The sequence below is a fragment of the Eptesicus fuscus genome, chromosome 9 (assembly GCF_027574615.1).
Source record: "Eptesicus fuscus isolate TK198812 chromosome 9, DD_ASM_mEF_20220401, whole genome shotgun sequence".
Taxonomy (NCBI): Eukaryota; Metazoa; Chordata; class Mammalia; order Chiroptera; family Vespertilionidae; genus Eptesicus; species Eptesicus fuscus.
In genome coordinates this window covers 62039241-62054554 of record NC_072481.1, presented here as the reverse complement: position 1 = coordinate 62054554, position 15314 = coordinate 62039241, and the positions used below count along the sequence as shown (strand labels likewise).

The window sequence follows — 15314 nt, the reverse complement described above, 5'->3', positions numbered from 1 at the left end:
GGATTAGGGCCCATCCCTATGACCTTATTTTACCTTAATGCTCTTTTTAAAGGCCCTACCTTCAAATACAGTCATATTCTGACGCACTAGGGTTTAGAATCTCAGCACATGAATTTTGGTGGGACACAATTCAGTCCTTATCAGGGGACACAAAAGCTATTAAATAAGGCATGGAGAAAATGTTTGGAAAGGCGAAAATGAAAGTATTCAACTTCACATTCAAGATTTGTGCATAAGAAATAAAATTAAGTGGAATTCAAATAATGATAGTTCTGCACTGAAGGCCTGTTCATATTTTTAAAATTAGTTACATAGGGGAATGAGCAAACTGGAATTTATATTAAGCTCTAACAAAGATATAATGAAGTAAACACTGGTATAAAAATAATAAGCACCAGGCTTTAAAGTGCATCAATATTTATAAATGTGTGTGGCAACAATCACAGCAAAAAAAAATTATTTCTTGAGGTCAAGGACAATTATAGAAACATACACTAATCTACCTGGCTAAAACTGGAAGAGGGAATATGAAGCTCAAAAGCACTTCTGGGGAAAAATGTGTAAAATCACAATTCATTGTTATAAAAGGATGAGAGATCTTGTAGTGACAAGCCTTTAAAGATAGATATTTTCATATTTAGGTTAAAAGTAATTTGGACAAATAGCACGAGGAAGAAGTAGAAACACTGTTTAGAAGTGATGTAATGAATCTAGTAGTTTCTTAGTAAACACCCAGTTGGAGTAGACTGGTGGCCATTCCTCCCCCTGTTACTGTTCCCACCACCCAAAGGCCAACCCAAACACATACAAATTAGGAATCTGTAAGCATCTGTAGTATTCGCAGAAAACAAATCAGGAGAGAAGGGCAACAAACAGAATTCAATACTCAGTAAACTGTTTTATCCTTTGAAGATACTTTAATTTTACAGTTACTGATTAATTAAAAAACACAGTTGTCTTCAGCATTTCCTAGCTACAGTGGTGCATAGGAAATTCCATTCGAAACCAAGAAGTAAGTGATGAAATAACAATACACCTTAACATCTTACATTGATAGGTTACAGGTTACAAGGTGCTTTCACGTACATTATTTCATTTGATTCTTACACTAAGCAGAAAAAAACAATCAGTGGGAAATAAAAAGGATTTTTTCTTCAAGCTTATAATGAGTATTTCAGGCCAATGGGCAATCAATACATGAACATATCAAAAACATGATAGTGATACCCACAAGCCACAATTTCTTTTTTTGTGTAGGTTGACAGTTTGATATCAATTGGATATTTAGCATCAGTGAAGGAGGGAATCCGAATAGACACGAGGTTCTCATGATATTCAAAGAGTTGTAAGAGATAAGAAGAAGAAAGATGCCCTAAAAGATCACCTTAACCAGATTAATGTCAAACCATGTTATCCCCTTAAAATGTCATAGAAGGAATCCTATCACCTGTGAAAGTTAGAAGGGACCTTATAAACTGCCTACTGGAACTCTTACATTTTACAGGTAAGAGAACCGAGGCCAAGGTCATGCTGACCAGACCAGGCCTGAAACTCAGATATCATGACTTCCAGTCTAGGGCTCACATGCCATCTCCTTATTCTTTACCAAATTAATGCATAATTTCTTCTGTTTCAAATAATGTAATTTGAGGTTAAATACTGATTCATGCCACTTATTTCTTATTCAAGTTTTTATATTGTTCTTGGCTAAATTGTGGCAGAAACTGAGAATTTTGTATAATTGTAAGATATTCTAATTCAGTGTACTTGATCAGTTGGAAACAGACTCCCTTGATATAGTTAAAAGTTTGCTCATGTCCTTTAAATAGAGAGTAAAATGTAATGGATAAATAGCTCTCAAACCAATAATGTATTGCCTATGGGTCAACTACCCAGATAGATTCTACAGCAAGTTGTGCTGGACAACAGCGATTTCATTAAAAAAAAATATTTTTAGAATTCATAGAAATTTTTTGAATTATTGAAAACTAAAATGTAATAATCAAATTGTCATCCCCATGATTTATTAAAATAATTTTACAATAATATACAACAAAGCTACCATAGAATTTGTAGCATCCATATAGAATACAATGATCAGCATGTCCTTGGGCCTAAATGAAATACAAAAACACTAATTAAAATATTTTATACAAATGATGTTTTATAAGTCTATTAACATGATGATATATTTTTGTTACAGCAAACTTGCTACAGCAAAGTAGTTCATAGTTTTCTTGCACATTTTAAATATAGGTGGACGAAAAGCTGAAATCAGTATCAGCCTGTAAATGACATAACCATGCAGAAACACTTGACAACCAAAAGATGTACAGATTGAGCCAGAGAACACCTCAGACAGGCTTTCCCTATGTCTACAAGGTCTCACAAGGGGGTGGTAGAGATGAAAGGAAGCAAAGTCAGTGACCTACCTGCACCGATAATGAAGCAAATAGAATGCTTATATACATTACGATCAGTTTGACTAAAAACAACTCTTATATGCACGTGAATTGATCATAAAAAATGAGCACAGTTTATTTTCAGCTATTTGGGTGTGTTGTTTTAGGATAGGTCACCGACAGAGAGAAAACCAGATGGGAAATTTTAAAAGCAAACGAAAAAACTATTTAAAAACGGAGTTAAGCGATGAATTCTCAACAAACACTAAACTAACTGTGCAAAAGTGCTTGAAATTTCCACATGACCACAATATTGTTAAGTCGGTTGGCAAAAGAGTATATAAAGAAACTAAACTCCAGTGCTAAAATTGTACCTGCATGATCACACATTCTGTTTACTGAAAGAAAGGAGGCTGGAAATCATTACATATCTGAAAATATCACACCTCAAAGTTAAAATACAACTGTGGCCGTTTTATCAAGTTTGACCCTTTCCTCCTTGAGGAAGCAGAGGATAAAAGCCAAAGTTGCGGCAGTGCTTCTACCTCAGGCTGACAAATACAGTACACCCGAATAACACCCCCAACAACTTCCTTTCTTCCTCACGGTGACAAAACGGAGCAAAGCAGAAACAAATGAAAAACCTCAGTAGTTTCTTAGTAAACACCCAGCTGGAGTAGACTGGTGGCCATTCCTCCTAGTGAGCTCAATCACCAAAGGCCCACGATTTAATCAACATGCCTAAATAAGAGTGTGTCTATAGTGTTTACAAAAATTAAGCCATTTGTTCGATTTAGCAAAGTATGTGTCCACATTAATGTTCTTTTTTTTAGTTCATTTCTTTTCCTTTAAAAAGTTTACAATGAGGGCTTATTTGAGAAACTTAAAATGCTGTCACTTTCATTAGTCACGTTCTATTAAAATACTGGCTAAAACCCTTATGGAAGAGTCAAGGTTTCGAAGTCCTAGAACTCTCTCTAATACTACAGAAATGCTGATACCAAGGGAGAGAATCTGGGTGTTGATAATCCGTATCACTGGTTTTGCCTGTGAATGAGACGTTTGTCACACTGCACAGGCTGGACACTTAAGGGGAGGATGATATAAAAAAAAAGAGGTGAGGGGAAATAGAACCTTTGATCTATAGGATTCCATATTTCTGGGTCTAGCTACTCTATACTAGTCTATCCAAATTTATTGCCAGAACAGTGCATTTTAAGAAAGTCACTGTTTTAATTTGTATACATTTCCTTGGTGATAAAACATTCTGTCTTCAAAAATTGTCAAGAGTTCTGGCAAAACTGAGTCTGAGCTACTCAAAGTAAAATAATTATTGGACAGTATATGCTCGAGCCATTGACCAACAAAAATATTGACAAGAACTACTAAAAGCAACACTTATCCTTCCCTTCAAAAATCACATAGGCATAACACTGCCCATTTGAAACACCGACAAAATAAAATGGAGCACTGTTTGGAGAAGAACTAATGAAAAGGAAAAAGGAACAATGGGTGTAAGGGGAGAGGAGAAAGACAAACCAAAGAGAAGCAGGAAAGTGTCTAGTTCTGTGTGATGGCACAGACGATGCTTGCTTAGCGGTGCCTGGTTACATAGGAGGACGCGGAGTGCACACACGGGTGACGGCAATAAAGACCTCACTCAGTCGCTGGAATGAAGGAACTAGGTAACTGCTTCAACAAGGACGGTCTCAGCTCCACCTTTTCTCCCAACAGAGTGCAAAGACTGAGCGTGAGCTCTGCTGTTGTCTCGTTGCTCATCTTCAAAATTCACTAAATTCTTTTCCACATTTTTCTGTTATAGAGACACGGATATCTTCTTCTTCATAGTCATCAAAGTTGCTGGTATCTCCAGAGCCTCTGAACTTTGGTATGAATGGAGCTTCAACCTACAATTGAGATAGAGAGAAAAGTAAGTGTGATATGGTAATTTGTATTAAGAAATATATTTGGTCTTCATCTTGATTTGTGACAGAGCTCCTAAAACACTTGGAAATTCCAAAGTACAGAGAGTGGCAAAAGCATCTTTTGTTACATTAATGAGGTGACTCTAGGAAAGTCCCAGCGTTACCTAACGGTGGGGCTGGTTGACAAGGGAACCAACCAAGTGATTAGAGCGGTGATTTTCAACCAGGGAGCCACGTGAATTTTTAAAACATGCAATACCTGACTAGTTAATCAGGGCCACTGACCTCTTTTCCCTTAGATGGTCAAATAAAAAATGACAACAGCCAACACACTAGCTGTCAGGTGTGAATGCCTGTTTTGAACCATAAATATATAGGTCATATAATAGAGTTGCATCTTATTGGTCACATCGCATAATAAGGTTGCATCTGATTGGTTAATTATTGGTATCAGAAATCCTTATATACAAGTACAGGCACCTGATTTTTTTTTTTAAAGTCACTTTGGAGCAAAAAGGGTAGGTAACTACTATTTTTTTGGTAAATCAATCAAAATTATACCTAATTTTTTTGGTCATATCAGCACACAATATTTTTGGGTGTGCCCCAGAATTTTAGTAATTAGTTTATGTATGCCATGAGATGAGAGTTTGAAAATCGCTGGATTAGAGGACTGGAACCTTCAGACCACCAGGGGAGGGGGAGGGGGTGAAGATTGAGCTCAATCACCAAAGGCCCACGATTTAATCAACATGCCTAGGAAATGAAGCCTCCATAAATCCCCAAAGGACAGGGTTGGAGAACTTCCGGGTTGTTGAATACATGGGGATTTGGGGACAGTGGCATATTGGGAGAGAGTAGGAGCTCCGAGCCCTTCCCATGTACCTTGCGCCCCCATGTACCTTTTCCATCTGGTGGTTCTTGAGTCATATCCTTTTATAATAAACTGGTAATGTTGTAAGTAAAGTTTCTCAGTTTTGTGAGCTGCTCTAGCGAATGAATCAACCCCCAAGAGCTGGTTAGTCAGAAGCACTGGTGACGAGCTGGACTTGAGATTAGTGGCTGAAATGGGGGTGGGGGGTGGTTTTCTAGCACTGAGCCCTTACCTATGGGATCTGATGCTATCTCCAGGTTGATAGTGTAAGAGCTGAGTTAACTGCTTGTTGGTATGGAAAAACACACACACATTTTGGAATAACAGGAAAAACAAATGCTTGCCAGTTTCCAAACACTAAGGAAATAAATTCCCACTTAATACATGATGGCATCTTTAAATGCCTGTAAGTCCCTAAATGATAACAGCATTAGAAAAAGCATCGGACAGTAGGTTTGCTATTAATCTCAACGTTTTCATTCAAGGACTAGTACAGGCCAACACACACTTTTAGAGACTTCTAAGATAATTAACTGTTGGCATCAAGTGCTGGCACTGAAGGTTATAGAACTCTCCTTTTTCTTTTATCAGTTCCTTATTTCTAAAGACTTTATTTTCCACCCTCTTTTCCTTAATTTCTTTCTCCTGAGGTTACAGGTTAACTCTTAGACTTACTTTTAATCTCCTTCCTTTTTAAGTCCCCAAGTTTATTTTGTTTAAAATATCTGGCTATCAAAACTTTCTGAAAGTTGGGAAAAGCAAATTTCTTTTAAAATTACAGAATTGTTAAATTCTGAACATTTTTCTCTTTGGACCCTAAAACTATCTTTCCATTATTTAAAATGTAGTCTTTATAAAGATTATGTGGTGTACTGAATATGTCTGAAGAAAAGATTTTAATTGCTGAGTTGAAAATACAACAATATACACAGCATTTATAGTGTTTACAAATAATCATATATATGGTTATATCATTTCTTCCTCAATACAACACTGAGACAGAGGCAGGGCAGGTATCCTTATTACCATGTGACAGATTATGAAACAGAAACTTGACCAAATTCACATGACTAATAAGGGGCTAAAGAAGTCTCAAATTCATGATTCTCTACCACTAGCCCAGAGTCCTTTTTAATAGCTATACCTGTGGCCTCCAACGTATTTTGATTTATCTTTTAATAAAACATAGAGTATATGCCACAAATATATGTATATTTATTTATTTATAAATTATTTACATGTATGACTCTACTATTATAAGACATACATACAAATAAGACATTTTAAATAAGGTGAAAATAAGTAGGACTGGAAAGTCTAATATCTTCTTGCTTGCCAGCTGATTGCCTTGCATGTCCTGTTTTGGGGAATGGATGCTATTTGCACCAGGCATAGGAGGAACTAAGGAGACAGTCGCCTCACATCTGGTCAGGAAGCAATTTGGGATCACACCTATTGATACAGTCATTTCTAGAGAATGATTGCACAGTTTGAGTTTCCAAACTACTTCCTTGTTACTGGTCTTTCTGCTAGATTCCTTTAGCTATTTCATTGTTCATGAACACTTGGTCAGAGAGTAAAAAAATATTATAATACTATTCAAATTAACTATTATTTTTGCACTGCTGTACATAGTTACAATTGAGAAAATAATAAAACAAATAGCTATGTTAAAGTACTGAATCATTTTTATTTGTAAATTATCCTGGGATCCCCAAGTCCATTTTTTTTTTTTTATAATCAAGATTTGCTGTCAATCCATTTGCCCAGTACTATAACCTGGTTTGTTCCAGTGTATTACTTTAGAGGAAGGAAGAGGGAGAGATAGAAACATCAATGAGAGAGAATCATTGATTGACTGCCTCCTGAACGCCCCCTACTGAAGATCGAGCCCATAACCCACGCATGTGCCCTTGATTGGAATCGAACCTGGGACCCTTCAGTCTGCAAGCTGACGCTCTATCCCTTGAGCCAAACCAGCTAGGGCTAGTGTATTACTTTTTGGCAGATAAGCTATGTACTACCTGGGATAAGGTACGCCCTTTGGAAAACATATAAACTCTAAATGAGCAGTAGCAGTTCAGTTCTATACCATCCTAATCCTAATATATAAAAACCCTGGGTCGTAACGACCAGTAACAACCAAGGCTCGACCAACTGTAGCAACCAGTGCTGACTGCTTCTGCTGCAGGCCCGGTGCCACAGCACTGACTGCTGAAGGGGCTGTGAATCAGGGCCAGAGAGAGGCCTGAAGGGAGAAGCAGGGACTGATCTGTTGCCTCTGTGGCAGCTTTTTTTTTTTTATAAATATATTTTATTGATTTTTTACAGAGAGGAAGGGAGAGGGATAGAGAGTTAGAAACATCGATGAGAGAGAAACATCAATCAGCTGCCTCCTGCACACTCCCCACTGGGTATGTGCCCACAACCAAGGTACATGCCCTTGACTGGAATCGAACCTGGAACACTTGAGTCCACAGGCCAATGCTCTACCCACTGAGCCAAACCGGTTTCGGCATCTGTGACAGCTTTTGATCAGCACTTGTCTCTCTCTTTCTCTATCAGTCTGGCCAGCAGCTGCACCTCCATTTCTCTCCAGGCCTCCACCGGGGCTGCTGATCAGCCCTGCCTTTCTGATCAGGCCCTGTTGGTAGGCCCAGAGATGCTGACTGGCATAGGAACTGACCAATCAGAACCAAATGTGGGTGCTGTGAAGAACCAATGGCTGCCTAGGAGGTGGAGCTTCTGATTCTGACTGGCATAGACACTGACCAATCAGAACCAAATCTGGGTGCTGTGGGGAGCCAATGGCTGCCTAGCAGGCAGAGCTTTTGACTCTGACTGGCATAGAAACTGACCAATCAGAACCAAATTGGCCAGCAGAGGGCAGTTGGGGGCAAGATCAGGCCGGCAGGGGATGGCAGTTGGGGGCAAGATCAGGCCAGCCAGGGAGGGCAGTTGGGGGCGAGATCAGGCCAACAGGGGGGGCAGTTGGGGGCAACCAGGCCGGGAGGGGAGGGCATTTAGGGGCAACCAGGCCAGCAGGGGAGGGCAGTTAGGAGTGATCAGGCTGGCAGGCAGAGGCAGTTAGGGGCAATCAGGCAGGCAGGCAGGTGAGCAGTTAGGAGCCAGCGGTCCCAAATTGCGAAAGGGATCCCCAATTGGAGAAGGTGAAGCTGGGCTGAGGGAACCCCCCCTCTGTGCATGAATTTTGTGCACCGGGCCTCTAGTTTTAAAAATAATTGTTAAAAATACAATAATGATATGCATAGATTATCAAATGTTTGCTAGCAGCAGAAATTTTTACATCTAACTATAAATATGAAAAGATTAAAAATATGTCATAATCTTTAAAATAAGAGTAAAATGGACAAACCTCAAGCAAATTTAATAAATATATCTATATGTAGCATTAACAATAAATATAACAATAAAGATAATATAAACAGAGATAATTACAAAGGAACATGATTAATTTTATTTAACCCTTTGCACTCACTTGCTTTTTTCTCGATTTCTTTATTCTAATGCTAACCGTGTCGAGTCACACTCAACATCCGAGTGCAAAAGGTTAAAAATATACATTTCTAAAAGTGACTCAAGAAGAGGCAAAAAATTGAAGACACCGATATCCAAAGAATTAGTTTGTTAAAACTTCCAAGGAATAAATACAAGATAATTTCTATGTTCCTTAACTTTCCTAAAGAATAACAAACAGAAAATTTACAAACTCATTTTATGAATTTACATAAGCTCAATTCCAGAAAAATAAAAGCTATAGGTCAATAAAAGTTATGACTATGGAAGTAAAAACCCTAAATAAAATTTTAGCATATTGATTTCAGGCAAATATTGAAATAATGCCCCATGATTAAATGGTGTTCACTTCAGGAACGTGAGGCTATCTCACGAATACACTTCATCATAGTAATATGTCAAAGATAAAATACAGTATACTAGGTAGGAATCAAGGATATACCCTTAACTTGATCAAGAATACTTATGCAAGACCAATAGCTAATCTTGTATTTGATGTTTGTAAAACAGGAAAGGCACTCCATTTTAAAGAGAAACAAGACAAGTAGCTTAACAGCACTACTGCTTTAAAATATTATTCCAGATATTGTAGCATATATAACAAAATGGAAGTAAAAGTATAAATATTGAAAAGGAAGAGGCAAATGATACCTCTGCATCTGTTAATAAAGTCACTGCATCACTGAAAAAGTTATGGAAATCTATAACAGAATTTAGCAAGGGGGCCAATTACAATAAAAACATAGAAATCATATATTTCCCCTACAATCTATCTATCCTATCTAATAAAAGAGTAATATGCAAATTGACCATCACTCCAACAGACAAGATGGCTGCCCCCATGTGGTCAAAGATGGACACCCCCATATGGACACAAGATGGCCACCACAAGATGGCCAGCAGGGGAGGGCAGTTGTGGGGGGGGGGGACCAGGCCTACAGGGGAGGGCAGTTGGGGGGGACCAGGCCTGCAGGAGAGAGAAGTTGGGGGGGACCATGCCTGTAGGGAAGGGCAGTTGGGGGCAACCAGGCCAGCAGGGGAGCAGTTAGGCGTCAATCAGGCTGGCAGGGGAGTGGTTAGGGGGTGATCAGGCTGGCAGGCAGAAGCGGTTAGGGGCAATCAGGCAGGCAGGCAGGCGAGTGGTTGGGAGCCAGCAGTCCTGGATTGTGAGAGGGATGTCCGACTGCCCATTTAACGGGCAGTTGGACATCCCTTGAGGGGTCCCAGGTTGGAGAGGATGCAGGCTGGACTAGGGACACTCCCTGCCACCCCTGTGCACAAATTTCATGCACCGGGCCTCTAGTATATATATAAAAACCTAAGTGACCATCCAACCATCCAACCAGTAGCTATGATGTGCAATGACCACCAGGGGGCAGACGCTCAACGCAGGAGCTGCTGAGCTGTGGTGACTTGGAAGCTATGGTTCTCAGGTGATGCACCCAGAACCAGAGAGAAGGGAGCCCAATTCCGGGGTGTGTCACCGGAGAACCGCCCTCTCGCAATCCGGGACCCCTTGGGGGATGTCAGAGAGTCAGTTTCAGCCCAATCCCCACAGGCCAGGCCAAAGAACCCTACTGGTGCATGAATCTGTGCACCGGGCCTCTAGTCTACTACAATGGGAAAGCGAATACATTCATAGTAGCGGGGGGGATAAATGGTGATTAACGGAGACTTAACTTGGGGTGGTGAACACATAATACAGTGTACAGAAGATGTGTTGTGGAATTGTGCATCTGAAACATGTATAATTTTATTAACTGTGTCACCCCAATAAATTCAATGAAAAGGGGGAAAAAGAAAATATTTCTACTACATATAACTTAAACATCAGCTTTAAGAAAGCTTTTCAACTGAAGAAGGGAAAGGCTCACCTTCCTCTGGTAAATAGCAATCCAATCTGTTGTGGCAAACCACTTGTGAGTCTTGATGTCACTCACACCATTCTTCAGATTTCCAAACCGTTTCGTCAAGTCCACCTGCAGCAGGTTCCGTAGAAGGTCCTTCAGGTCTGAACTGAAGTGCGATGGGAATCGGACCTGCACACACATACCGTGCATCAAACACACATCCCAAGACTCATGCTATTTCTCTTTGGATTTCAGAAAGTTTTCTTAAAAAGATGATAGGTCATTATATGAACAAAAAATATGCGGTGATAACCTTCAAATACTTTTAACTACACATTTCAGTCCCCATTTCAGTAGTCTTAGAGAAAAGAATTATTTGGGTGAATGAAATTATGCTTTCAGGCCCCTGTTTTGGTCATGAACTCTCTTCTAGAACATAGATGCCCCCCTGACCCCCCAGAAAAACATGTATGACATATAGAACTTTTCCAGCAGCGTCAGAAGGTTCCCCGTCTCTTGGATCCCACTTTACAAAGTTCTGTCTTAGAGACATACAAATTTAAACTTGTAACTTAAATATAAAAAGCAGAATATAAAGATATCAGTATGCGCATTTTGAAAAGAGATGATAAAAAAAGAAATCTAAAAATGATTATAAAAACCCACACTTCCTTTCACAGCACAGGAAACCATTTTCCATGTATTTATTAGTGGGTGCATTTTTAACATAATTCTGCTATTATGCAACAGTATAAAAATGATTTAGATTACTTTACAAGCATTTCCTACTTCCTAAATTATGAAGCCTTTACAATGAGTTGACTGACCTCCAGCCTTAAAACAAAACAACAAAAAACACCCAGAATCACAGAAGACATTATATATTAGGCAAGCAATAAAATAAAGTATTAGTCCTAGGAGACCTAGGACTATTTTTGGTTTTGTTTTAACAAATTCTTCTCCTCTAACTTTCTACTCCAACTCCCAGTTCTCACCCTCTTATTAATATGTGTACTGAAAAATTAAAGGATGATATTAGAAGGAATAGCTACATCTACATCTTTTTACTCTTTTCTTTCATTACTGCCTCTTCTCCACTGTCCCTTTCAACTTGTCCTCTTCCCCGTCACACATGCAGGTATGTATGTGCAAATATCTATGTATGTCTGTGTGTGCTCATCTGCACTTTAATTCTAATCCCCTTTCTTTATGATGCACGTCTTGGTCTCCTTTCATATTCCCATGCCCCACTAAACACAAACTCTATTTTCTGGATTATCATGGCATTGACTTCTAACTGACTGTAGACCTCTGCAGAAAATGCTTTAAAGAGTTAACAGATCCATTTCTAAACTTGCATGCTTACATTAGTTCTCTACAAGTACCACCATCACCTTATAACTTGCAAAGTGACTCATCATATTACCTCAGTTGATTTCCACAATGCATTCATTCAACTATGCTGTAGTATTTGTGGATGGCTATCTTTCATAGAGTAGGAGTTTCTAGAGGGAAGAAACTGTGCCATTTTTGTGTTTTGATTCCCAGAACTCATTAGATCATTTCAAATAATGTAGTTCATTGATTTTACAATTACTTATTGAGTATCTGCTATGTACCAGGCACTATTCTAGCTGCTGGATATACAGCAGTGAGAAAAAAACAAAGTCTCCGATTTCATGAAACTTACATCCTAGTTAGATAAGACATACTCAGTGGATATGACATTAACTCTAGAGATGGAGAAACTAAGATTCAGAAATATTATATAACTTACCAAATCAGACTATAAAGTAGCTGAGCTGGGACTAGGCATCTAGTCTTATGATTCTTAGCCTCATAAATTCTGCTCTTTGCACTGTCTTCAAACATATATAACTCCCACTTTCAAAAAGCTCAACATACTTGATGTATATTCTTATGTTCTCAAAATAGAAGTTAAGTCATGAGCATGCACAGCTCGATTCTATGGCAATGCCAGAGTCATAACCAGTCTTCTGACTGCCACTCTCATGCCAAATGTTTCCCAAAGCGTGGTCATAGGACCCACTTCTATTGGAATCAATTGGGAAAGAGGATAAAAATGCAGATTCCTGGGGCTTTACTTCAAATGATGGGGCTTTCGGCTAGAACTCTGAGCTTCTATCTCTAAGTGACTCACATGTACAGACATGGAAGTTTGAGGAGCACTATTTGCAACTCTATTCACTTCTTTATGCAGAAATTTTATTTTTTTCTGCCAGTAACAGATAAAATTTTTAAAATGTAAATAATAAACTAACATTATTGCCAGACTAGAGAAAAACTAAATAATATTTGCGCCAAGCAACCAAAGACTATTCGAAGGTTGACTAGCTAGTAAGTGACCAGGATTTGGAGGTCAACTCATACAAATTAGCAACCAGAAACTTCATTTTTTAAGACTGAATTAACACAGATAATAAGTTTTATGTTTTTTTTTTTAAAAAAAAAGGCATGTGAATTACCACCTTCCTTGGATTTTACTTCTCACACAATGGCTTATTAGAAGTTAGGCACTGTGTTAAAGAGTTTATATGCATTGGCTTATGAAATCCAAAATGTAGCACTGAGGTAAGTATTATTATTAAAGGTGATGTAGTTGAGGCCTAAAAAGATTAAGTAATTTGCCCAATACTGCAGAGCTAAAAACTGGTAAAGCTGTAATTTCAAACCAGGTACTCTGACTCTAGCATATACACTTTAATTAGTCTATACTATTTCCACGACTCAATAAACTGGTGATAGTTATTGTCAGTAACTTTACAAAAGACTGAAATTTTCATCTTAAAAATATTTGCTATACATTTCTTTATCCTAGTAGGAATAAAAACTAGAGCATATGGGTATTCAAAAGGCACGTTATTTAAAACATAACACAATTTATATATATATATGGTGGTTATATTCTTTGTTTAGATTCCAAAGAAATAACTTATTTGAAGTAGAGCTATCTTTGTTGATGAATAATTCGCATGAACTGTTCAATGTAATGTGTCAGTTATTCTCTCCTTCATGGTGTTCAGAATGGTGGACAGTATGCACTACATATAAATTATTTTCTGAATTCAGGTAATATGCAATGCAATGCATGAAGAATATATACACCTAAATAAAGTAGTAGCTCTTTATTTTAGAATGCAGATAAAATGATGGTTTTGAATTAGTTAATGTGTGTGTGCATCTGTTTAATCTTCAGAACTATGACTTTCAAATGGGGAGTGGCAGTGGGGGGCGGTAATGGTAGATAACAGACTCATTTAGGAACCTTTTCAAGTTGTAACACATCCTCCTCACCTCCACATCACATGCTCTTGCTCCCTAGAGTTTCTGATCAGTAGCCCACACTCTCATAGTAAGCCATGTTATTAATGGGAATCTGTCATAGCCTTAAAGCATACTGAGGGAGAATAATGAGAATCCTTGTCAAAGAATCTTCCACAGGATTGTTCTAAAATGTAATCAGAAATCCAGTTTCTTTTTGACGGAACATATACCCATGTTGATTCATCAAACTGAAATTAACAAAACAAAACAAACCAAAACAAAAATTCCCAAAACAAAAGCAAAAACAAAACAGAACATAACTTAAAATTATGTTTTAATTACAAAACCTTTACTTATAGTATAGGGTGGGGTAAAAGTAGGTTTACAGTTGTTAGTATGGAAAATAATAAAATCACTAGTTAATAATACAAGAATAAAATGTGCTTTGCACACTCACAACTGCAAACCTACATTTTGCCACACCTGGAAACACTAAAGATTTCTATAATGGGAAGAATGACTCATTTTTCCTTCAAAACTGTATCTGGAATGGCATTATTTCTATCACTATTATCAATTATAACTACTGTACAAAGTGTAATCAGAATCCTGGAATATCAGAGCTAGAGGGAGCTCAGTTTAATTTAGTCTAAACCTTCATTTTAAAGATAAGGAACCTGAGCTCCAGTGAAGCTACCAATTCAGTTATTGGGAAAATAACTTAATCCTCCCGACTCTTCCATCTTCCTGCCAGGCCATGCTAGGGCAAATAACAGGGAAGCAGCTGTAAAGAGCCAGATATGGAAAAGAGACAGTCTAGACCAGGCGTCCTCAAACTACGGCCCGCGGGCCACATGCGGGTGTTTTTTTTACTTCAAAAGAAGATATGTGCAGTGTGCATAGGAATTTGTTCATAGTTTTTTTTTAAACTATAGTCCGGCCCTCCAACGGTCTGAGGGACAGTGAACTGACCCCCTGTTTAAAAAGTTTGAGGACCCCTGGTCTAGACCCATTAAACCATTAGCTCTAAGAGATAAGATTATTGGAAACTGGCATTATTTAACATGAAAGAGGTGTTTGTGCAATATACACTTTTTAGAGTGTTTATTTGGTCCCCCCCCCAATATTTCCCATTTATGATTATCCCCCTGCCCCCAACATTTAGAGACCAAGTTACTTCTGAATTTCCTCATGTTATATTTTTTAGAATAAATATATTTCTATAGTGAAGTATAGGCAAACAAAATACATGGTGTGTATCAAAATTGTCTGTGATCATTTAAAAACACAGATGTTTAGAATACACAGAAGACCAAGTGAGTCAGTATCCCTGACAGTGGGCATCTACTCATGAAAGCTTCTTGGAGGCAGGGACCACACTGATTTGCTGTATCCAGCACTGGTATGGCATATATGATGAGCTCAAGAAATATTTAATGAA

The 15314-nt window shown here is 38.2% G+C and overlaps 1 protein-coding gene across 1 annotated transcript in view; it reads right to left on the bottom strand.

Moving 5' to 3' along the window:
• Positions 1-3151: 3151 nt before the first annotated feature.
• PRKACB (protein kinase cAMP-activated catalytic subunit beta) overlaps positions 3152-15314 on the bottom strand; it is a 127666-nt gene continuing 115503 nt past the window's right edge. The window contains exons 9-10 of the mRNA XM_054721197.1: positions 10613-10777; positions 3152-4309 (exon numbers count right to left, since the gene is read on the bottom strand). Of these exons, the coding sequence (XP_054577172.1) occupies positions 4184-4309; positions 10613-10777 (291 nt within the window). The 3' untranslated portion in view covers positions 3152-4183. The remainder of the gene's footprint in view (positions 4310-10612; positions 10778-15314) is intronic.